This window comes from Pantherophis guttatus, chromosome 1 (genome assembly GCF_059756535.1).
Source record: "Pantherophis guttatus breed Tessera chromosome 1, ASM5975653v1, whole genome shotgun sequence".
Classification (NCBI taxonomy): Eukaryota; Metazoa; Chordata; class Lepidosauria; order Squamata; family Colubridae; genus Pantherophis; species Pantherophis guttatus.
This window is the reverse complement of record NC_142063.1, coordinates 151541977-151565835: the sequence shown is the minus strand read 5'-3', so window position 1 is coordinate 151565835 and position 23859 is coordinate 151541977. Positions and strand designations below refer to the sequence as shown.

Genomic DNA, 23859 nt, shown 5'->3' with positions numbered 1-23859 from the left:
AGTTTGAACCTTGATGCTAACAAGGAGACCTCATTTTATTATTTCTTTATATATGTTTTAATTTTCTTCTATTTTTTAATCCTGTAGACCCTGCTTTCAGAACAGTGATATAAATCTTGCAAAGGATGCAGCTGCATTAATGCTTTAAAGAAAGTAGTTTTGTTCATGTTGAGTATGTCTTTCAGATGTTTTGCACAAAACTAGGATTTATAGTGGTTCACCTAAATTAATTAAAGATAAGGCAGGAGAAAGACTTATAATATGTTATTTGCTGCATGTAGAAAACAAGGAATTATATATGATATAAAATATAATTGACAATGGCTATAGCAGATTCATATTAAAAATCAGAAAAAGGGAGAAGCAAGCAGAGAGAAAGACAGGTAAGCAATATTATACTATAAGTACTGCATTTAGATAATTATTCCTACAGTATACTAAGTCATAATTTACAAATTTTAATTGTCTTGCTCACCTAAACCTTGTCTTACAAATTAAACCATTAACTTTGGTTTATAAATTATACTAGCCAGGTTCACACAATGTTAATAAACCAGTGGTGGGATTCAGCCAGTTCTGTCCGGATTGCATAAACTGGTAGCGGCGACTACGGGAGGCCCTGCCCACCCGCCCAGATGTAATGCACGACTACTGCACGTGCACTCACATTTGCAAACCAGTAGGGAAGGTAAGTGAATCCCACCTCTGTAATAAACCAACTACAGTTCAACAGCATATTCTTTGAACTTAGTATCAAATTGCTGCTTTTTTTTACTGAGAAGTGGAATGACTAACAGTAATTATGGAAGACCTTGTAAGCTGATGAAGCACAAAATATGATGCTTACGAGAAAAATATACTGAGGGTATATCATAAATACCAATAGTGTAATAGATCAAAGAATAGAAGCAGAGCACATTTTAGATTCTCTAACTCTACTGTTCATGGCCACCTGCTTGTCAAATGTACAATTACCAAATAGATAATACACTTACAGTATCTAATCTTTTAAACTGAATCTATCTGGGAACTTCATTAAAAGTTTAACGTGAAGTTTGAGAGACCCAAGTAACTTATTAAGTTACATAGTTTCTAAGTTGAGAATGATATGACCACAACTCTGATTACAAGCTTTCCTTTTTTTTTCCAGTTTTGGAATGCTTATCCTACTGCTGGAATAATTAGCAAGAAGAGAATTAATGTTTGGATTTCCATTCATTGGGAGAAAGGGATTACAAGAGAGTAAACAGGCACACAGTGAGAGGCATGCAATGGGAAATACACATAGAAAGGAATGTACTAGCACCAACTCTTTTACCCACTACACTTCTGGCACTGAGCCCCAAGCAACTTCCAAGGCAAAAATATGAAAATAATTAAACTCTTGTCAGTTACTGGCAGCAGCTGTGAGCCAGATAATTAAAGTCACAGCTGAACTTGTTAAGTTGCGCTAGCACTTTTGGGGATGTGCTGTGCTGAGAGAACAGCAGTTCAGGAAGATATTACTTGCTCTGCAAGAGTGGTTAAATAAAGATCAGGCAGGGCAAACTGTACTAACTTTAATGGCAAACCTATGACTAAAAGAAAGATGCTGTGAGGATAATAAATGCATGTCCTGGTTCCAAAGTTGTATTTTTTCAATAACTTAGAATTGTGTCTGCAAAAGACAGGCAGTACACAAAATCTATATTTAATGAAGAACACAGACTGATGCGGGTAGCAGGATAATTTGCAAAAATAATCTTCTACGTGTGACCTTAAAGATAAATATTAGCATCCATTCCCTTTTTTAATATATACGTTTTATTAGGATATTTATTAGGAATTTTGAATAAAAGTACAGTTAAGAGAGAAAATGACTTCACAACAACTGTAACAAATTTAGTAACTTTACCCTCTCTAAAGTTAAATTAGTTTACTTTATTGATTAGCCCTTGGGCCAGATCAAAGTGCAGAGTTCCAAAGACAAATTATTACTAAAATCTGACAAAAACAATTTAAAATGGAATTGGAATGAAATACAATTTTAAATGAGATTGGAATAAAATGCAATCATTTAATATATGGATAAATAAAATATGATAAAATTATATTTCAGTGTCACCCCTATAATCTACCCCAATCAGTCCCACATTTGCCAATCTCAACCGAACCATTTTGCTCAAGTACTGTGCTGTGTTAAATGTTATTTTCAGATTCTGGCTGCACATAAGGTAAATTGTTTTGATATGGGGTTCCCAATGAATCATTCGTTTAGTATATAGACCGAGGTACCTGTCTCTCACCCTCTTATACAGACAACAATAAAATAGGATGTAAACCAGGTCTTCTACCTCTGCCGCTCCGCAAATGCAGAGATGCCCATTATAGGGTATAGAATGGAATCTCCCATATAACCAAAAGTTACATATCGTCATCCATAAATAAATCCATAAAGTATCAACTTTTCGGTCCTTGTATAAGTGTTCCTTCCTAAGCATAATGATAGCAAAATGACAAATCATGCACTTAATGCTATGTTAAAAACAAGTACGTTAGAATTTGCTGGAATGTTGTGACACATTTTTTGCCTTCCCATGGACAGCTGTGAAGATGAAATAATGGTTCTGTGACAAAGTCAAAGATGTGAAGAAAAACATCATTTGGTTATAAATAGCTTGAATGGTAGTTCCCTCCACACTTTAGTAGAATATTAATATATTGACAATATGTTGGCCATCGTGGCTTCTGAGTGCATGAGTCAAGTCCTCATACAGGTAGTCCTTGTGTCAGGCCTAGAAGCCATCTTTTACTTTGAATCTTCAAGCCTGCCACATTTAGTGCTGTGGGAAACTGGGAGGGGGGATTGTATGGAGTTGGGAAGATATCTAGCCATAATAACATTCTTTTCTCTGGGAGTCAAGGACATTCTGCCTTGCACCTGGAGTGGTGTGACTGGGAGGCATCTCCAGTTGGGACGGTGCATTGATTGGGCCATGTGATAGACATGTGGGTGCTGGGCAGGGACTTGAACTTTCCTTTGGGTGGGGAAAACCTGGAAGCTTTCAGATTCGGGTTTTTCCAGATGTGCCAATATGACATCTCTAATAAAATGGAACTTTGAGGAATTTCTAGCCTTGGAGTCTTCTTTCATTGGGGCTGTTACTTGGAACCCTGACACATTGATTTACAACTTTTCATTTCATGACTGTTCAAAGTTACAACAGCACTGAAAAAAAAGTGAGTTATGACCATTTTTCACACTTAAAACTGTTGCAGCATCCTGATGATCACATGATCAGAATTCAAATGCTTGGCAATTGGCTCATATTTATGAGGCTGTAGTATCTCAGGGTCATGTGATCACAACCTTTTGTCATAGACAAGCCAGATTCATTTAACTAATTTCACAACTGTGATAAAGCTCATAAAAATGTTAACTCATTTAACAACTATTAGCAATAAAAATTTGGGCTCAATTGTGATTGTAAGTTGAAGACTACCTGTATGTGTATTCCAGTGTAAGTGATTAGGTTGGTACAACATGGGACTATCAAAAGGTAAAATACAAACAGGCCAGGTTAATGCAACGTCCTTAATTGGGTCATTGGATCTAACAGGTCACGCAAGTCTCAAACTCTGTCAATGGGTCCTGCAACCTTCCCAGAATGTGAGGCACAAACAACCAGATCCACACATGAAGAATTCAATTGGCTCAAATTTATTGCTCAAATCTTTACACCAGAATCTTTTCAGACTGATGGTTTGCACCTGAGTAAGTCTAGATAAGGTTTAACAGCACTGGAAGGGGAGGTCAGACTTCGCCCTCTTGTGTTCATGTAGGATTCCAGACTAATTCCCCATCTGACTCCTCCTCCTAGCTTGGCCAATCTCTCTCCAACACAGAATAGATTAATTAGGGGCCACCAGATGCAAAAACAAGAGTCTAGAACTGTCCTATACAAATAGAGCTGTTGGAGTTCCTTTGTCATGTTTGGTTTTTAAACTCTATGGCATTGAGGGAATATGATCTGTTCACCTGCATAGCTGTGGTGGCTTCTGTCTCAATCAGGCCGTCATTAATTTTCATTTAATGTTTTAAAAAAAAGGACAGGAAGGTGAAGCTGGCACCCAAATGGATGAGACGCTGTCAAAAGGACTGTCCCTGAGCTAACTATAGCCATCACTTTCTTAGACTGACATCAAATAAATGAATCACTTGATTATCGGGGATCAAGTTATACTGGGCTAGCTGAGTCATGGGAAAATATTCAATGAATCACTATCTATCCACATTTTAATCACATGGTTAGCTCATGGTTCATTGTATTGTGCTAAATTGAGAAAACTGGACTCTGTAAAACCATGATTAAATTAACCTTGCATAAATCTGTCAGGCAATCAAAATAATGATCATACACTTCTTTCTGTGTAGATTCAGATGCAAAATCTGAACAAAACTCATTAGGGCTGAGGGCCTAAACCAAATTATTGATTTTCTACTGTATAAAATAAGAGTAGGATTGGGAAAAATACTTCATGAACCTTCTCCCTCCAGGCTCAAACTATTTATGATGAAGACTGTTTCTCTAGTCATTGGAGCAGCTAAATCTTATTCTTGTGATCTTCACAAGATCTTACCTAAAGCTGCTTTTATCCTCTTGATAGACAACTAGCACCGCATTCCATGCAACTGTCAGATGGTAATACCATGATCTTTTGCTCAGACTCCAGGAAAAAAAAAATCACTAAGTTGCAAATCAAAATCAGAATATAGAATGCACAGTGGGGTTCAGGTCACTTTGCACATAATTTGCTTAATGAATATGGTAAATACAGCAATATTATGACAATATACTTTGAAGGGAAGGATGTCGGCCAATTTATGGTCCCAATGATTTCTCAAACCTGAGAAATCTTGGAATTTAACCATAACATTGATGCTTCCCTTGCTCCAATTCTGTGCAAGGCAAACTGAATTGAGTGATGATAAAATCTGAAAGGATAAAATAAAGGACTTTAGTCTTCAGGGCACCTAATATAATACCCTCCATGAATAATAATGTCGACTTGGCATGAATTATTTGAAAGAAACTGATTTTTTGAGGCTCCCCACACAACTACGTAATTTGTGGAAAAAGGAAATGTCATTTAAAACTGGCTGAGCAATGCTAGCAGCACTCTAAATCAATACAACTGTCTTCTCTGATTTATGGTGTATGTGTCAAACTTCTGGAGCACGACTGATTACAGCTTATTTAATTACACTAGTTGATCTGTCTGGAAACAAATACACTGAATAAGCATTCTCCAACTTTATTTTCAGTAAAATTGTATACTTGATTGATTTTAAAGTCTTGACATCTCTTCTTTATGCCTGTAGAAATAAAGTCTTCTGTTTCAGACTTCCAGTTTCAGTCTGACTCTGCATACCATCCTGAAGCAAATCTTGTTTTATTCAGTCAGATTTACTTTTTCAAAGAAGAATTGTTACATTAAATGTTGGTATTAAACTGCTGGCTTACTGACTTAACATGCTTCAGAGAACAGCTGCCTTAACACAGTCCAAAGGGGGGAAAAGTTACTGCTGAGGGTTATGTAGGCCTAGTGAATTATTAAAGAATTGTTAAGTAAAATGTTGGTCCTTTAAACAGAATTGATTTGTATAAAATAAAATGTCTCTCATATGCCTACCTCTCTTATGATGTTTCTACATAGAAGATATTTCTCCCAGGAGAATGATGCAGAATGCTTAAAATAGAAAAAAAAATAGATTTACAATATTCACTATGCATAAAAGAGAATGAAAAAGTTTTAAGATCATTGAAAAATTATGTTTTGTTGATAGCCACTAGAGGGCTTTGGGAGCCATGCTAGTTCAGACCCAGGAATTAAGATGTCTACCTTGTAAGTCACCTTCAATCAGATAAATATTTGTCTTCTAGACTCAAATCCACGAGATGCTTTTGTGCACTTTATTAATGGAAGAACAACCAACAAATCAGAAAATACCTTTTTTTTAAAAAAATCCTCCTATTGTGACATTTTAAGAATTTTCTCCTTGTCACTTGCATTTATTTATATAAAATCTTAATTATTTTAATAAAACAGCTAACATGTCTTCTTTGTCAATCAGTGGGATTGTTTTTTTTTTCCAACTATGAATTTAAATGTGTTGTATGACCATTATTAAGAGTGGACCAGCAGGCACCTTTCACATTTTGCTTGCCCTGCCTGTTTATGGTCTAAGACAGTGGGTCTCCAATACTGGGCTGCGGCCTGTTCGAAACTGGGCTGCGGGAGAAATGGGCAAGCATGCACGTGTGATGCTCTACTCATGCAAGTGGTGGGTAAGTGTGTGCACACATGCAAAACTCCACTGGTGTGAGCAGAAGGCACTCATGCACAAAGTTCCATTCGCGTGAATGGAGCTTCGCACGAGTGCCCTCCGCTCATATGAGTAGAACTTCTTGTGTGAGCACAAGCGCCCTCCACTCAAGCGCCCTCCATTCGTGCAAGCAGAGGGCACGCATGTGTGCTGCTCTCATAAATGGAGCTTTGCAGGTAAGCATGCGCCAGCCACTCACACGCGTCTCCCACCCTCTTTGCGGGCTGGGTCACCAAACTGGAAAGGTTGGGGACTGTTGGTCTAAGAGAAACCTACAGGGAAAATAAGTCAGAATGGAAAGGATGTGAAAGTGATGTTACAAAGTATGTTGTTAAAATCTGCTCAATATGACATAATGATTTCAAATTTAGACAGGATTTGCCACGTCCTTGACTTACAACAGTTGATTTAGTGAACTATTCAAAGTTACAATAGCACTGAAAAAAGTAACATGCCTTTTTTTCACACAACCATAGCAGTATCCCCATGGTCACATCATCAAAATTTAGCTGTCTGGCAACTGATTCATATGTATGATGGTTGCATGTGATCACCTTTTTTGACTTTCTGACAAGCCAAGTCTATGTGGAAGCCAGAAGAACTTAACAACAGTGTTATTAACTTAACGACTGCAATGGTTCACTTAACAATTGTGCCAAGAAAGATCATAAAATGAGGCAAAATTCACTTAATCACTGTCTCACTTAGCAACAGAAATGTCAGGCTCAATTGCAATAAAGGACTACCTTTATTGATAGTATCAATTTATAGTCACATGAACCATTTGGCTAGGTACGGGAGTGGCTTCGGGAGTTGGAGGTGGGTGGCATTGGGTCTTGCTAGTTCTCCTCTTTCTTCCAGGGTTGCTTCCAGTTGGTGTTGATGGGGAGGAAGAGATCCAGTCCGCAGCCCCTACCTTGGGGCTCAGTTCTTGTCAGCTCTCCTATTTAATATCTATATGAAGCTGCTAGGTGAGGTGATCTGATGGTTTAGGTAAGGTATCACCAACATACTGATATGACCAGCTTAAATTTTCACCTTGGGCTGCCTGAGCAATGCCATGGATGTCCTAACCCAGTGCCTGGAGGCTGTAAAGGGTACAATGATTCAACAGACAGAGATATTTGGATATTTGGGTTTTCTAGTGACAAGGTTTTTCTCCTGCTAGTCCGGGATGGGGTGCCACTTCCCCAGATGGACCCAATGCACAATCTGGGGCTTATCTTGGATTTACAGTTCCTGCTAGAGGAATAGGTAAAAGAAGAGTTTTGTACCCCTTAGAGTTATGCATCAGTTGTGTCCATTTCTGGAGCAGAGAAGCTTTGTTCATAATCAATCATGCCCTCTTGTCTGGATTACTAAAACACATTTTACATTGGGCTGATCTTGAGCATTTAGAAACTTCAACTGAGGAAGAATGCAATGGTATGGGTAGTAAAGGGTGTTGAATATTGGACACACGTAACACTACTGCTGTATGAGCTGCATTGGCTGTCAATTTGCTTTGGGGTGCAATTCACAGTGTTGGCTATCTTTAAAATTCTTCATGGCTTATGGCTGGGTTACCTAAGGCAGGGGTCCCCAACCTATGGGCTGCGGCCCACAACTGGGCTATGGCCTGTTGGGCACCAGGCTGCGTGAATGACTCGCCAGTATGTGTGCACACCTCACACACATAAGCATTGCACAGGTGCTAGAGTCGCCACTAGCATCATGCGGCCACTCACAGCCCCATTTGTACGTGCATATGTAAACGTGCCTGCCGCTTTCCCCCTCTGGGCTGCCAACCAGTGGTGGGATTCTGCCGGTTCTGGGCGGTTCGGCAAAACCGTTTGTTAAATTGCTGTCTTGCCCCGCCCCTTGCCCCGCCTCTCCGCACCACTATTTACTGCCAATAAATAGTGGTGGGCGAGGGGCGGGCGAGCCAGCAATTTAACAAATGGTTTGGTGTTTTTTTGTAATTTTATTGGCCCACGGAGCTTCAGCATAGGCTAATTAGCCCCTTGATTAGATCGGCCTCCCGACTCTCAGCTGATTTGTTCTCAGCTGTTTTGCTCAGGGCTCTGCTGCTTGCTTGCAAAGAGTGCTGGAGAAGATTTTTTTTCCCCTAGCTATCCTGAAAAGTGAAACTGAAAGTAAAGCAGGCTGTTGGCTTTGCTGTTGCTGCAACGTTGGAAAATTAGGCAGGCAGATTTCTTTTCTTTTTCCTCACCAAAAAAGGTAGGTGCAAACAATAGGAAATTTAGGGAAAAAGAGGAGCGTTTAAGATTTTAAAACACAAAAGAATAAAAGCTCTATTTAACTAGGGAATTGTAATAATTGAGATACTATTAATTGCATATTGTGTTGAAAGCAGAAATGGTTTAAGTTGTGGTTTGGAGGAATATATGGGGGAAATTATTTGGTTTATTATTAGTAGTAAATATAATTAATTGATTTGTAAGAAATTGGATTGCATGGAAATAATTGGAATATTCATGTTCATATTGATTAATATACAAAAAAGATAGTTATATAACTAATTGATTTATATTAAAATGTTGAATTTATATTAAACAACTGTAATATTACATAATTAACCAATGTGAGGATGGATATAAAAATAGATGACAATGGGAAGGAGTATAATATAGAAGGGAAAAATTGAATTTGATTAAGATTAGAGATGAGGATGAAGGGTAATATTGTTGTTTTTTTTTAAAAATAGATAAGGAATAAATATGGCAAACAGGAAATATAGAAATTGTAAATTTAATTGAAATGACTAAACACTGTTTAAATTTGTGAACCGGCCAAATACTCTGTTCAAAGAAAATACATTGTATGTTTGTATGTGTGTTTCTAATTATTGCTATTTATTCATATTTGTTCTCTTTTATTCTTTAAAGTTTATCAATTCATTCTTTATCTTAATATCTTTATATTTGTTTGGGGTTGCCATTCTTCCATTTCATCTTTTTTACTGTACAGCAATCTTTCTCCTCAAACCTACCACCTCTCTTTTCTTTCCTTCTTACTTTCTTCCCCCCCCCGCTTCTTCTCCTCCCTACTTCCTCTTCCTTTCTCCTTCTCGTCCTCTCTTCCTCTCTCTCTTACCCTCACTCCTACTCTAATTTCCCTTCCTTCCTCCCTTCTCTTCCTTCCCTCTATCTCCTTCTTTCTTCCATCTCTCTTCTCTTTCCTTCATCCCTCTCTATTGCTGTATCCTTTTGTGCATATGGATTACTCAGAGGGCTGAAAAAGTTATTTTTGACTGGTCCTCACACTTTTGACCAGTCCTTGAACTTATGACTGTCCTCACATTTTACGTTTTTCGCCCTATCTTGTCACCATGGTGAAGAGAAGCAGTTGTGAAATGAGTGACACGGTTGTTAAGAATGCTACAATGGGCATAAATGATGACCAGTCATAAAGGTGAGGACCGGTCAAAAGTGCGAAGACCTGTCAGAAATCACTTTTTTCAGCCCTCTGGGTAGTCCTTTTGTGCATATGGACTACTCAGAGGGCTGAAAAAGTTATTTTTGACTGGTCCTCGCACTTTTGACCAGTCCTCAAACTTACGACTGTCCTCACATTTTACGTTTTGCGCCCTATCTTGTCACCGTGGTGAAGACAAGTAGTGGTGAAATGACTGACACAGTTGTTAAGAATGCCGCAATAGGCATAAATGTGAGGAAGGTCATAAGTGCGAGGACCGGTCAAAAATGTGAGGACCAATCAGAAATGACTTTTTTCAGCCCTCTGAATAGTCCCTATGTGCATATGGACTAGTCAGAAGGCTGAAAAAGTTATTTTTGACTGGTCCTCGCACTTTTGACCAGTCCTCAAACTTACGACTGTCCTCACATTTTACGTTTTGCGCCCTATCTTGTCACCGTGGTGAAGACAAGTAGTGGTGAAATGACTGACACAGTTGTTAAGAATGCCGCAATAGGCATAAATGTGAGGAAGGTCATAAGTGCGAGGACCGGTCAAAAATGTGAGGACCAATCAGAAATGACTTTTTTCAGCCCTCTGAATAGTCCCTATGTGCATATGGACTAGTCAGAAGGCTGAAAAAGTTATTTTTGACTGGTCCTCGCACTTTTGACCAGTCCTCAAACTTACGACTGTCCTCACATTTTACGTTTTGCGCCCTATCTTGTCACCGTGGTGAAGACAAGTAGTGGTGAAATGACTGACACAGTTGTTAAGAATGCCGCAATAGGCATAAATGTGAGGAAGGTCATAAGTGCGAGGACCGGTCAAAAATGTGAGGACCAATCAGAAATGACTTTTTTCAGCCCTCTGAATAGTCCCTATGTGCATATGGACTAGTCAGAAGGCTGAAAAAGTTATTTTTGACCGGTCCTCGCACTTTTGACCAGTCCTTGAACTTACAACTGTCCTCACATTTTACGTTTTATCCCCTAGCTTGTCACTGTGGTGAAGAGAAGTAGTGGTGAAATGACTGACACGGTTAAGAATGCTGCAACGGGCATAAATGTGAGGATGGTCATAAGTGCGAGGACCAGTCAGAAATGACTTTTTTCAGCCCTCCGAGTAGTCCCTATGTACATAGCCACACCCATCCAGTCACATGACCACCAAGCCACACCCCCAACTAAGCCATGCCCACAGAACCAGTTGTTAAAAAAATTGAATCCCACCACTGCTGCCAACCCAGAAGGGTTGGTGAACTCTGACCTAAGGAACCCCTCTAAGAGGTTGGGAATATTATGGGTCCTTTCAGCCAAGGAAAGTTGGCTAGTATGAACCTGGAGATGTGTTTTCTCTACCATAATTACTCCCTCCAGAACAGTGTTCCTTCAGAGATCAGAACAATACTCACACTGTTGGCCTTTCTTAAGATGGTGAAAATTTGATTGTGTGCTCGGGCCTGGGGATCTGAGTGTGTTAAGGACCCCATTTCTTGGCTGAACAGGTGGTCCTCTACTTATGTTTGTTTAAAAATGGTACAATGGCATCAGAAAGGGTGCTTTATGTCCTGTAAAGCATTTCTAGGCATCACAAGACATTGCCTCAGGCATATATGTGAGGCCTGGTGCAGGACATGCATTGTTGTCTCTTCATTCAAGGGCTGAAAATCCTGTTTGAATTGCAGCAGGGAGTATTTTTAGCTCCTGAATATAGCTTCCCTGGGTTGCCTGCATTCCTGAGGCATCCTGCTCAACTTACCTGGGGCTCCATCTTCTTAACGACCTTCAAGATTGCTTAACAACTGCAAGTAGGAGTGCCAGAATTGTGGTCATTGAGCAAAGAAGTCATGTGACATCTTGCTTTTCTGCTCAACAATTGAGATTCCAGTTGCAATTATAGCTGTAAGTTGAGGACTACCTATATTAAGCATCCATGGAAATAGTTCTACTTGGTGACCATATATATTTTGTGTTGTTTTTAATTTGTTTTTATGTTTTATGATGTATTTTTCCCAGACTGACTTGATGACATGGGTGCCTATAAAGATCAAATAAATACATGTGGCTAGCTTACTTAATTATTATGGTGAAGGATTCTGCAGATGTCCCTTACAAAACAGGTCAAAAGTACCATGTGAAAGATATGGATCAATTTTCACCTTCAGAGGAAGGACCAATAGCAGTATGTCTTAGTCTCCTTGAGAAGAAATGTCCATTTGAGGAGATTCTAATTCCGTTTGTCCATCCCATTTCTGCTCTGGTAGGAAGATTCAGAATTAGACACTTCCTTTGGCTTGGTTGAGTTTTTTTGTTTCCTTTTTTCACTTGCTTCTTCACTGGAGGTTCCTATGTCCATATATATCATAGGACAATCCTGATATCTGCTGATTGTTTGGTGGATACCCAAGGCCAGGTTATCTTATTTCTAGTGTCTTTACTGTTTTCAAGTCTATCTGCTCCTTTTCTTCTACACTTTTAGGTCCTCACAGCTCAGGTGATCAATATAGGGTGGATTATTCTTTGTGGTTTGAATCCCTAGCAGTTTGAATCCCTAGCGCCACGTAACGGAGTGAGCTCCTGTTACTTGTCCCAGCTTCTGCCAACCTAGCAGTTCAAAAGCACGTAAAAAATCCAAGTAGAAAAATAGGGACCACTTTGGTGGGAAGGTAACAGCGCTCTGTGTGCCTTCAGCATTTAGTCATGCTGGTCACATGAACACGGAGATATCTTCAAACTGCGCTGGCTCTTCAGCTTAGAAACAGAGATGAGCACCGCCCCTAGAGCCGAAATGACTAGCACGCATCTGCAGGGGAACCTTTACCTATTCTTTGTGGGGGAGTATGCATTCCTATTTTAACCAGAACAAGTCTTATTGTGGTTCCCCATCTTGATGCAAGGGCTTTTCCTTTTTGACATTGCTCAAACTAAAAATTGTAGAGATCTCAGTGTTTCTGATACTTTTCCAATATCTGCTTCTTTCTATTAAAATATGATGCACAGAAGAACCTGAGAATTTTTACTAGAGATCTGCATTGATCTTTCCCCAAAAGCTTTTAAAATCATTTGAAATTAGTCCGAGGAACAATTGTTTTCCATCCCTCTGATTTGGAACCTCTAATGCAACTGGACATCTACTGCCCCTATCTTCAAAAATGGACCATTGGCAAGGATGCCTCCTTCAAAAATGGACCTGCAAGAATGCCTCCTTCACTGTCAAACGAAACCAGTGTTGTTTTTCCAGCTGAAATAAATAAGACAGTTCTTGCAAATGGACAGAAGATAACGATATCAAATATTCCTGAAACTTGGAAAAAATATATTAATGCAAGTTATTCCAGAAACATGGCCTAGATGCAGCTTGCTGAGATGTTACTTTGTAGTAGCAATAGCACCTACACTTATATATTGCTTCATAGTGCTTTACAGCACTCTTGAAGTGGTTTACGGACCCATTTTACTGACCTCGGAAAGATGGAGCCGGTGACGATCGAACTCCTGGCAGTGAGCTGCATTAGCCTGCAATACTGCATTCTAACCACTGTGCCATCTCCGCTCCAAGTAAAGACTTTCTAGCTCTAATTGCATACAGTAATATCCCCCCCCTCTTTTTTTTCCATTTCCAGACAGAATCCATTTGTTATAGGATGCTCAGTGCACGGTGGCTGAGATTTGAACATAAAATGCATTCTCTTTTCTCCTAATAGCCGTTCACATATCATTCTTTAATTGCTCGCTATTTTGCTCCATTAATTTATAAAAGGAGATTAATATATAAGCGATCAAATGAAAAGCAATCAAATAGACTCCCTTTCTTTTTGCAGTGGTTGAATCTGAAGAAGATATATCATTTGAAAAACTTATAAAGCTTACTTATTTGAATATAAGCCAAGCAGCACAAAATCTTAATACTTGACTATAGCAAATAAAGTTGGGGAAATTACAGTTGCCTGACAAAATATAGGGCATGTTTTATTAGTACAAATTTCTCATAATATTGCATCAGAATCTCTTCCTTCCTTGCCAATAAAGAAGAGATATAGATTACGTAAATAAGGTAGAGCAGACTAGTACGTTCAGACTTAAAAACACAATTCTGGATATATTTTCTCAGAATAAACCTGCAGAGTTCTGGGTAACTTTATAAGAGACTGGAAGCTGTTTGTGGATTATCTACATGTTAAATACAATAACAGATGTTTAACAGAGGGATTTGAAGGTTAGTGTAACATTTGGGCTAACCTGTTGACTGTTTTTTTTCTTCCTATTTTTCACATACATACAATGATTAGATGTTCGGCGGATTTGCTTGTTAAAGACTTCCCCATATGGAATATTTGTTTATTTAATATAGTATTTCTATTAAGCAGGGATGGGAAAGTTTATAAATATTTGTAACCTGTTATGTAAGGGGAGAAGAATCCATCAGTTTTTTAAAAATTTTCTTTTCAGCATCCAGCTGGGATGGATTATATTTAATGTCAGATTTATTTGACATTTGGGTCATTTTTTTCGTACACAAATTTGTGTATAAAATTGTTGTTAGTGTTGTATTTTTTTGTTTTCTATTTTGTATTTTACTCCTGTGGATAAAACAAAATAAATTTTATAAATTATAATTTTATATATATAATTTTTTTTTTTGCAGGTTTCAGTGTGGAAGATAATATCAGGAATCCTAACAGATGGAACAGGAAAGTTTCCCTTCCCCCCAAAAAAGCTATGTCATTTTATTCATTTCACTGTATACTTTTAAGTTATTCAGATTTGGCTTATATCATTGGTAGGTTTTGCTCTCTGTGCTATAAACCATCCTGTGATTTATTTGGTTTGGGCTAAATATGATGTGTAAATCCAATCAACAGTTTGTAAATGATAATTTATGGCCTTGCGTGTTGTGTGAATCTAGCCAAGGGTGGTTCCTTAAATAAGATACACTTAAAAAATAAAATGTGAATTACAGAAGTTCAATTTGTAAATCAGATTTTTTAAAAAACTCAAACAAATCTGGTGCTGTTGGACTACATGCAGCTGCAGTGCATCTACATAGAAACTAAAGTACCAAGAAAAGAAAAATTATCAAAACCTTCAATATTGGTGCGCTTCTACTTCCTCTTATGAAAAGTATATAAAAAATGTAGTATGTTCGAAGAATTTCTGCTTAGACTTGACTTCCTCCCCCCATGCTTAAAGCTGTCCACACTGTTAGCACCTAGTTTTCCTTGCACTTTGTCTCTTTTATTAGGAACAAAGATTCTATTATCATTTGTTCTCTTCTGTGTCTTTGTGTTGCTCCGGAGTCTCATGATCCCTAGGCAGTGTCCAGAGTTATTTTGACATAACCTTCAAAGAAGATTTACCCTGTCAAGTAATAAGCAAAGTTAAACATCTTTCCAAACCTGACTTAGGTTTCATTTTTAAATAAACGAATGAATGAAAGTAGAACTTAATTAAGGTGGACTGCCAACATCTGAACCAAAGAGAGATTTAAATCTTAGAACAAAACATTCTTCCAGCTTTCAAAGTTTAGGTGAAATGAGGATTTTTAAAATTGTTCCTTATTGATGATAATATTAACACAGTAATTGCTGGGAAGGTATACTATACAGCTATTATTTAGACTTAAGAAATTACAGCTGATGAGAATTTTGTTCAACAGGGAAGTCTAACTTTTGACAGTCATCACTGCATGCTCCTGTAACTGGAAAAGGGAAACAAAGATTATATCCCAACTAGTTTTAGGTTATTAAAACTATGGTTTCCAAGCACTACAGAATGGAGAATGTATATTAGCATCCGAGGGGGGAAACAGAAAATATATTTATACATTCATACCACTAACTATGTCACCTTATAAAACAGCATAGCGCAACACAAAAGAGAGAACATCCTGTTTAAACAGAAAGCTAGTTCCTTCATGAGAATAAATCATACCTGCCAGGGTAATATGAAAAAGTAAATAGGCAAGTTGACGTTAAGCATAAGATTACACTGTTTCATTGTTTAAGTTAAGGCCACAGCAATAACGAGACAGAGAATCTGTTATTAAATAAAATTCTCCTCTGTAAAGCTTTTACTTTTTTTGATCAAAATCTTTTTTTTAAAAAAGAAAAAAAAATCAGAACAGCTGAATTAAATCTTTTCTGTACTATTTGTCTATAAATATGTTGGCCAGATTTTTGGTATGGCATTATTTATAAAAAAAATATGTTTAGGATTGCACTGTAGAACTTTGTTTCAAAAATAAGATCTACGAGGAAAGCGTTCTTAGAATCCAGTATGAAGTTGAGGGTGAACTTCTTGCTCTTGTCCATCGTGACACCTCCCATCTCCCATTTAGCTAAATCCAGCCATGCATATCTATGCCTAAACTATGCAGTTAAGTACTCATGTAATCTCCAGGGTAACCCACATGCACAGACAAGCTTTTCCTGTACTCCTGGAAACAGCACGTATCTGGAATATACTATTACTGGGCTCTTTTAGTATGTAACTGGATTACAAGAACACATGTACAACCTACACCAAGTTCCTACAGAGGCAGAAAATGCTTTGGGTTGGGGATGAAATTTTGAGGTAGATAGGTACTCTCACAAAATGGCTGCCCTAAAAAATGGCTACCCTGCTGGGTATGGCTAATGACAAAATAGTCATTCATCAGAATATGAAAACATCCTTAAGTTGATCTCTACCACTTAGAAGTTTTTCTGCAGGCAAATCTGATATTAGATGCTGTAGCTTTGCTCAGTAGCACATCAGTTTTGTTTTCAATTTTGTTTATTACAAGAAAAAAGAATCAGGTGGGCCAGAAAATAGATTGCAAGAATCACTATAAACCCCAAATTGTCTGGATTATTACTTGAAGAATTTTTATGAATAAAGCTAGTCTGAAGAGGATGGTCATCAGTTATGGGTATTTCGCTTCTATCAATAGTTTACTACTTTGTTCTATAAGCGTATCACAAAAAATAGGTGTTTCCCCTCCCCCCCAAACAGTTTAAAATTGTTATTGTTATGTATTGGAGAGAATTGCTAATGAAGGTTTTATCCTGGTTATGTTGGAATGGGGAAATGCTCTCTCCTGATTGGTTGTTGGCTGATTAGTTCACTATAAAAGGAACTATGTCAGCTAGGGAATTTTTTAAATTGCCTTTCAGGCAGAAATAAATAAAGAGCTATTGAGATAACTCTGGCTTCACCTCCATTCTTCACCCAGAAATTAAGTTATCACTAAATAGCAACTCCCAGTGCATCTTGCTGCTAGCTGTGCTGCTAGAACAGCTGTTTATTATTATTAAATTTATATGCCACCCATCTCACTGTCAAGCGACTCTTGATAGTACACCAATGTGTGGAAGTCACGGGTTTAAAACTGCTAAGATTCAAGTGTATAGGACACGTATACTTTCATCTAGAAAAATTATGTGATCATTATGTTAACAGTGAAGAACTGTTACTTGCGTATGTTCGGAAACACGTCTGGACCATGACATGACGACTCATAAACTTGTCATAATGTTTGCTGCATTACAGGACATTTTGCTATGTTTTCCACTTCTCCAACCGTTCAACCCTAAATATATTGAATTTCCATGCCCAAAGCCTCTCTGAAGTCCAACAAACCTGGAAAATAGCACCAGGTTGGGATGTGAATAATATAAGCAAAGCATTGAGAGGTAGTCCAGGGATTAAACAAGAGTAAAAAGATCAAAGCTCACTAAAGGCCAAAATGTTGGCGAATCTTTTCAGCACTGAGGGCCGAAACGGGGGGGGGGGAGGGACGTGCTTGTGCCGAAGACCAGAACAACAGCCGCCCGGTGCACATCTTCCGGTTTCTGGCACACGCATGCACACTGACCAGCTGTGTGGTTTCTGCTGCACATGCGCGAGCAAAGACCATCTGGCCAGTGCACATGCATGCACCAGAAACTGGAAGATCATCTTCCTGATGTGCGCATGCGCACTGGGCAGCTACTCTTCTGGTATCTGGCGCGCCCACGCACGTGAAGGCCAGCTGGCTAGCATGCCAGAACCTGGAATAGCAACCCAGAGAGATAGCTCTTGGTGCTACTTCCGGCATGCGTGCCATGTGTTTACCATCACGGACCTAGAGGAAGATAACCCTGATCTTCAGATGAACTGTGTCCTTGGGAATTTAGGGGAAAAATGCTTTTCTTTTACGGTAATATTAATGAATTTAGTTCAAGCCAGCCATTTTAAAAGCTAAAATAGTTGACGATAAAAAGAAACTATAGTGCTTTCTTTCAGGTATCTGTTTCAAGAAAGTGGAATGCTATAGTGTTCTAGAACAGGGCTAAGCAACCTAATAACTTCCAGATATTTTTCACTGGAAGTCTAGAAATCATTTCTAATTAGCCAAGAGGCTGTACAGTACAGTTCAGTTCTTCACAATGTTTAGTTTTTCTTGAGTTTCTCCGTAAGGGAATGCGATACCTTGCAAAAAAAAAAAAAAGAAAGAAACTTAAAATAAAACGAGTTTTGGTCAGCCACTTTGCAAGTAAGACTTTTGCTGTTATAAAAACAGTTTCTACAAAATTTCTTGCATACAATGTACTTTTTTTTAAAATCACGAATTAAAAAAAAAAACTATTCATAAAACACTCCGTCCGGCAGAGAACTTCTGGGATAAATTGAAAACTTTTAATGCTTGAAGTACCGTAGGGCCATTTGCTGCTCCTTTCTCAATATCTAATTACATCACAAACGCTGCAAACACATCTCTTGCCCGACTTGGTTCCGGTTACCAGATACGGGCTACAAAGCTTTCGAAGGACGACTCGATAGTAGCAGAAAAAACATTTCTCCTCTCTGCCCTCTAGCGACCGTCTGGAGTTTTGCAAACCCAGACTTTGGCGTCCTTTAAGAAAGTTAGCAATACCCCTCGGCGCTTTAGCTCCAGCTATTGAGCCTGAATGAAAGTTAGCAATACCGTATTGCGTATTATTCCTAACGGCAGGAAAAGATTCGTTTAACTTTTGGAGCGCATGTTGCCCTCCTTCTTCCAAAAAAGATATACCCGATGCCTTCTCTCTCAGATCCATCTTATCAGTGTTGACTCGGAAGTAAACCGTGCAAATGTTCTAGGGGGCGGACTACAAAATCAAGTTGCACCGCTGGCTTCAGAGTAAAATCCTACTGCATTCACCGGGCTTTCCTTCCACTAAAATACGTTACGGAGGATCCGGTGCAAGAATTTTCTCTGCCGCCGTTAATCAAGCTTGCAGAGCGCGCTCGTTGGCCGCCCTCCTTGGCGTGATTTCGCTCTTGTAATCAGGCTTTCGGATCGTCATGTCGATCAGCTGCTAATTCTCATTCCGCTTGGCAACTTCTGCTTCTCCGGCGTGCAGCTTCAAGCCTCCGCCCCCTCGGTGCGCTCCCTCCCTCGCCGTGTGGCTGGCTGGCTGGCTGGCAGGAAGGATGGGAGAGAGGGAGGGAGGGAGCGAGCTGCAGATGAGGGTTAAAGGTGCTGCTGGCTGGAAGTTTGAAGAAGGTCGCCGCTGGTGAGCGAGCTCCAGCAGCATCATGGCGGAGCAGAGCGAGTCGCCCGTTCACGTCCAGCAACCTCAGCCGGCGCCGGCTGCACCGCCCCCGGCTCCTACTCCCGCACCTCAAGCCGCCGGCTGGCCCATTTGCCGGGACGCCTATGAACTGCAGGAGGTGATCGGTCAGTTGGCACAGAAGGGAGCGGCTTCTATCACTGGGGGTGGGGTGGGGGGAGAAAAAGAGGGATGGCTGACTCAGTGGTGGGGAGAGAGGAGCAAATGCTTCGTCAGCCGGCTTTGGGGCCTACCGGCGTTTTTTGTGTCACCGAAGCCCGGCGGCTTCTCATTGCGGCGGATGCGCCCCGCCACTGCAGTATCTGCTGCAGCTACAAACTTGATTTCCTCCTCGCCTCGCACCTTCCTCTGTTGCAACGTTCCATCTGTTTGGGGGGTGGGGGGGGGAGGAGGGGCGGTCGCGTTCTAGAACGCTCAGGGCCGGCTCTTCGCCTGAAGGGAGGGGTGGGGGTGCGAGGCAGCGACGCCTGGGGCGGGGGCATCCAAGCTTCTCTCTCTGTCTCCCTCCCTCTCTCCCCCCAGCCCCGCGTCCTCCCTGGCTCCTTGCTTTCTTCGCTCCCTTGGGTTTCTTCGCAAGTAGTATTTTGGCTCTCGCTGTCCTGAGGGTAGATCGCCTCGAAGTTGCCATGGCACTTCTTCTCCGCTTTCTAGAAGAGAAGATCGGAAGATTCTAACTTTTCCCCCCTCCTTCCTTCCTTCCTTCCTTCCCTCCCTCCCTCTCTTGCTGCTGTAATTACGCCCAAATGGCGAAACGTGTAAACTAGTCGCTGACCTCTCCCACTCTTCTCTCTCTTTTTTGTTTTTCCTTTTTCTTCCTATTAACATCTGTTTTCTCCAGCTGCAGAGAGAGTCTCGCCCGATGTAAGGGTCTCCAAAAATCAAACAAACAAACAAACCCACATTGCCGTTTTTTAGATGACTTGTAGGATGATCTCGTGGCTGGTGCAGTCGAGGAATGGCTTCTGGGGTGACTCCTTTTCCCCCCACATCTTTTCCTTTCTGGCATTTACCCCTCTTGGGTTTCATTTGATATTAGTGTGTGTGTGGTTTTTTTAAAGAGGGGCTTTTTGGTGTGTCTGGAGACACATCCCAATTGCCATTCTGAGCTTGTAGTTTTAATTGTGCCCAATCATTCCTCTGCTAGGCTCACATAGAGATACTATGGTAGTTTTCTACAGAGAAGCAATGTTAGTCCAAGTGCTGCATTTGTTTCTTGCTTCTCTTCTGTTTCTGAGAGAACAGAGCCCAGCTGGGGGAGGGGAATGAGGTGGATGCTCTATTGGCCTTTAGTTGATTTTCCTGCTAGGTTATGGATAACGAGGCCAAAAATCAGCAGAGGGGGAAAAAAAAACACCTAACAGCAATCCAGGAATTTTATTATTTTTCAAGCTGTACTCTTCAATCATTATTGGATACTCTGGCTTCCAGTTCATCTTGCAGTTGTTCTCCAGTTCATCTTGCAGTTTCACCAACTGCTGGAACACTGAAAAGGAAATAATAACAACAATAAAAAAAAACCCTAATGGGTTTTCCATATGCTGCTCTGACCCAAATGTTTGAAAAGATTCAGACATTCTGAATCTGTGTGCTCCGCTTGGGGAAGATGCAGCTCATCTATGTTCTGCCGAGCTAAAAATGGTTAAGTTAGAAATCTCCCCCCTCCTTTTAATCAATTTTATTTTCTCTACCGTCTATCATTCATAGGCCGCCTTTGTCTTACGGGTAGTACAAAATATTTGAAAGGTGCTGTTTAAGTTATCTAAACTATCCTGTTTTTCTGATCTGGCAGAAGTCTAGCAAGTTTCCAACTCTGGAGTTTGACATTCTGCAAGCATGCTTGTGAATTGTCCACAGCTGAAGAAAATAAAGGCAGAATGGCTTGTCCTGTCTACTTCCTTAAAGAATGAGGTTGCACTCTCTGTGGCTCACTGAAATTACTCAGCTTCAGTAATCTGAATGGCTTACCCTTGGATCTATAGATTGCATTATTCTATTTAATAGATGCTCTCAAAACATTCAGAAATGAGAATGGTAAGATCAGTCATCAAGAAAGAACATTACAGGGATAATAAAAGTCACAGTAACCAACCAGATTTCACATTCTGATATGCAAATATCTGTGATTTGTACAATTTTTGTTTGGGGAAAAAAATGAAACTTCAGTAGGAGGAGATGAGATGTATGTCTGTGTTGCAGGCTAATTAGGTAAATTGTACCTTGTGCTGACTATTTAGACTTCCAAAAATACTTTTCTGGAAGGAAGCAACTAGAAGGTCTGCCATCCATTATTTGACATTGATTGGAATTTGTAAGCTTTTGTGAGGAAACGGACAGAAACTGATAAAAAAAAAAAACCTTCATGCCATTTATACATGTGCTATTAGATTTTTATCTAGCCTTTTAAATATATAACTCAAGGGGGGAACATTTATTCATATTTCCCCACAACAAAAATCCCACGAGGTGGGTTGGTTTGAGACACAGTGACTGGCCCAAAGTTACACAGCGGCTTCCATGACGAAGCGAGGCCTAGAATTCAGAGTCTTCTGTTTTTTAGGCCAACATTTTTACCACTATTCCAAACTGGCTCTCAAATTACCTAAATGTATTGAGTGACCTTTTATCTTTCAATTCAGTCATCAGCATTTTTGTTTACAAGTTGATCCTATTGAAGTATTTAAGTACTTATTTAAGTACTAGTTTAGATCTACTAAAAGTACTAATAGATCTACTAAAATCAAGACACCCTCTTTATGCACGCAAATAAAGCTGTGCAAGATTTTTGTAGCCCAAATGTGGCCTATAATAAACCTATATATTGAAATAGCACTACTTGCATTAACCCTTCTAAAATCCTTATTATATCCTATGTTCATGTCAGAGAATTCTATTCATCTATAAATCTCAAATCTAAATTAATTGCATGGTATATTTAGATGGAGATATAAATTTATATTCAGACTGATAGAGATCCAATTTTTCTAATTTAGATCTACTGCACAAATATGCATATTAATCGGTTGCTATAGTAATTGACATGTCTGTAGCAAAAGAGATTTTTGAGCAATTGAGAATAATCCAAAATGGCCTACTGTCCATATGTTTTTTGAACCCCCCTACCCCCTCAGTGTGTCCTCAACTAGTGAGCTGTAATAATATTAAGGATCAATATTTGACATGTATTAAGAAAACAACAGAACAATGCAGGACAACCAGTACAAATGTATATTTCGGAGTAAGAACCATGAATTCAACTTGGTTTATTCCAAAATAAGGTGCTAAGATGAAGGCTATGATAATGTTTGACCGTGAGAGTCTGACATTTTTGCCCCTAGTTTCTTACAAAGAAAAGCCACCTTTAACTGCTGATCTGTATATAATTTCAAATTAGGTTCAACTTTAATTCTCTGTTTGAAACAGGGCCGGGTAAACTGCATACAGTTCTCTAAAGCAATTTGTGATATAGTTGCTGCCTCCTTCCTGGTGGCTGACCCACAGACTATCCAGAGTGCCTTCTCACCACAGATTGGGGGCACTTTTTGCATGGGAGCACAACCCCCAAAACAGTTCATTGTCATCAAGATAGTTGAATCTGTTAGGAAGTGTTCGTCCTATTATTACTGGCGATCTACTAGGTATTTGATTTTCTTAACTTTGTATTTGCACATTCAGGGGATGACAAAGGTATATGTCCCAGGTTGTACTTAGGATATTCAGTTTAAGAAATTATACAAAGATGTTCTGAATTTTCCAGGAGGTGGGTGATGATAATAATTCCTGCTTTAAAATTGATGGGAATGTCTTGGACACAAAAGGACAAGATCAATAATCTCATAAACATATGGTAAAGAGAGTTTGAGTTCATGTAATTGTTCTGGATTATCTTAATTATTATTGAACATAATTACTGTTCAGATGAGCCATACTGCATTAAGCAATGGTTTACTAGCTGCATTTTTTACTAAAACAAACCATATTATAGCACCCTCCTATTAACCATAAAATGCAGAAAGTACTGAAAATATCCCAGAAGCAGAAGATAGCTAATTGGATTCATACATTTCATTAACTATAAGGTGTTTAGTTTTGACTTAAATTTATTAGTTGCAAATCCTGCATTATGGCGTTAGTATCCTATATGTGCTACTATCACTGGCTTCACACATTTTGCACAAAGCCATAGTTTATGTAATTGTAACTTGTTAAATAAATCACCAGATTGGATTCAAATTCTGCACTAAGCCAAAACCAGTCTACAGAATGTTTTAGCTCAATGGGTGAAATAATCGCTTCCTGCAATCGTAGTGAGGGGCATTGCATATTGTTACCTTAATTTAAATTGTTTACATGTCTTGTGAACATTTGCAATGGGCTGGCACTGCCCATAAAAGTCACTGCTTTTTAATATCAGGTTCCACGAAATGTCTTAGAAAAAAGTAAATTAAGTTTTGCCAACCCTTGCAAAACGTTTTCCTATTTCAGTGTTGCATATCGGTTT

The 23859-nt window shown here is 39.3% G+C and overlaps 1 protein-coding gene across 2 annotated transcripts in view; it reads left to right on the top strand.

Moving 5' to 3' along the window:
• Positions 1-18877: 18877 nt before the first annotated feature.
• The window catches only part of STK39 (serine/threonine kinase 39), a 141653-nt gene continuing 136671 nt past the window's right edge, over positions 18878-23859 (top strand). Inside the window, exon 1 of one of the 2 annotated variants that reach the window (XM_034426776.3) lies at positions 18878-19468. In XM_034426776.3, the coding sequence (XP_034282667.2) occupies positions 19327-19468 (142 nt within the window). In that variant the 5' untranslated portion in view covers positions 18878-19326. The remainder of the gene's footprint in view (positions 19469-23859) is intronic. The other variant, XM_087882009.1, reaches the window with a different exon arrangement.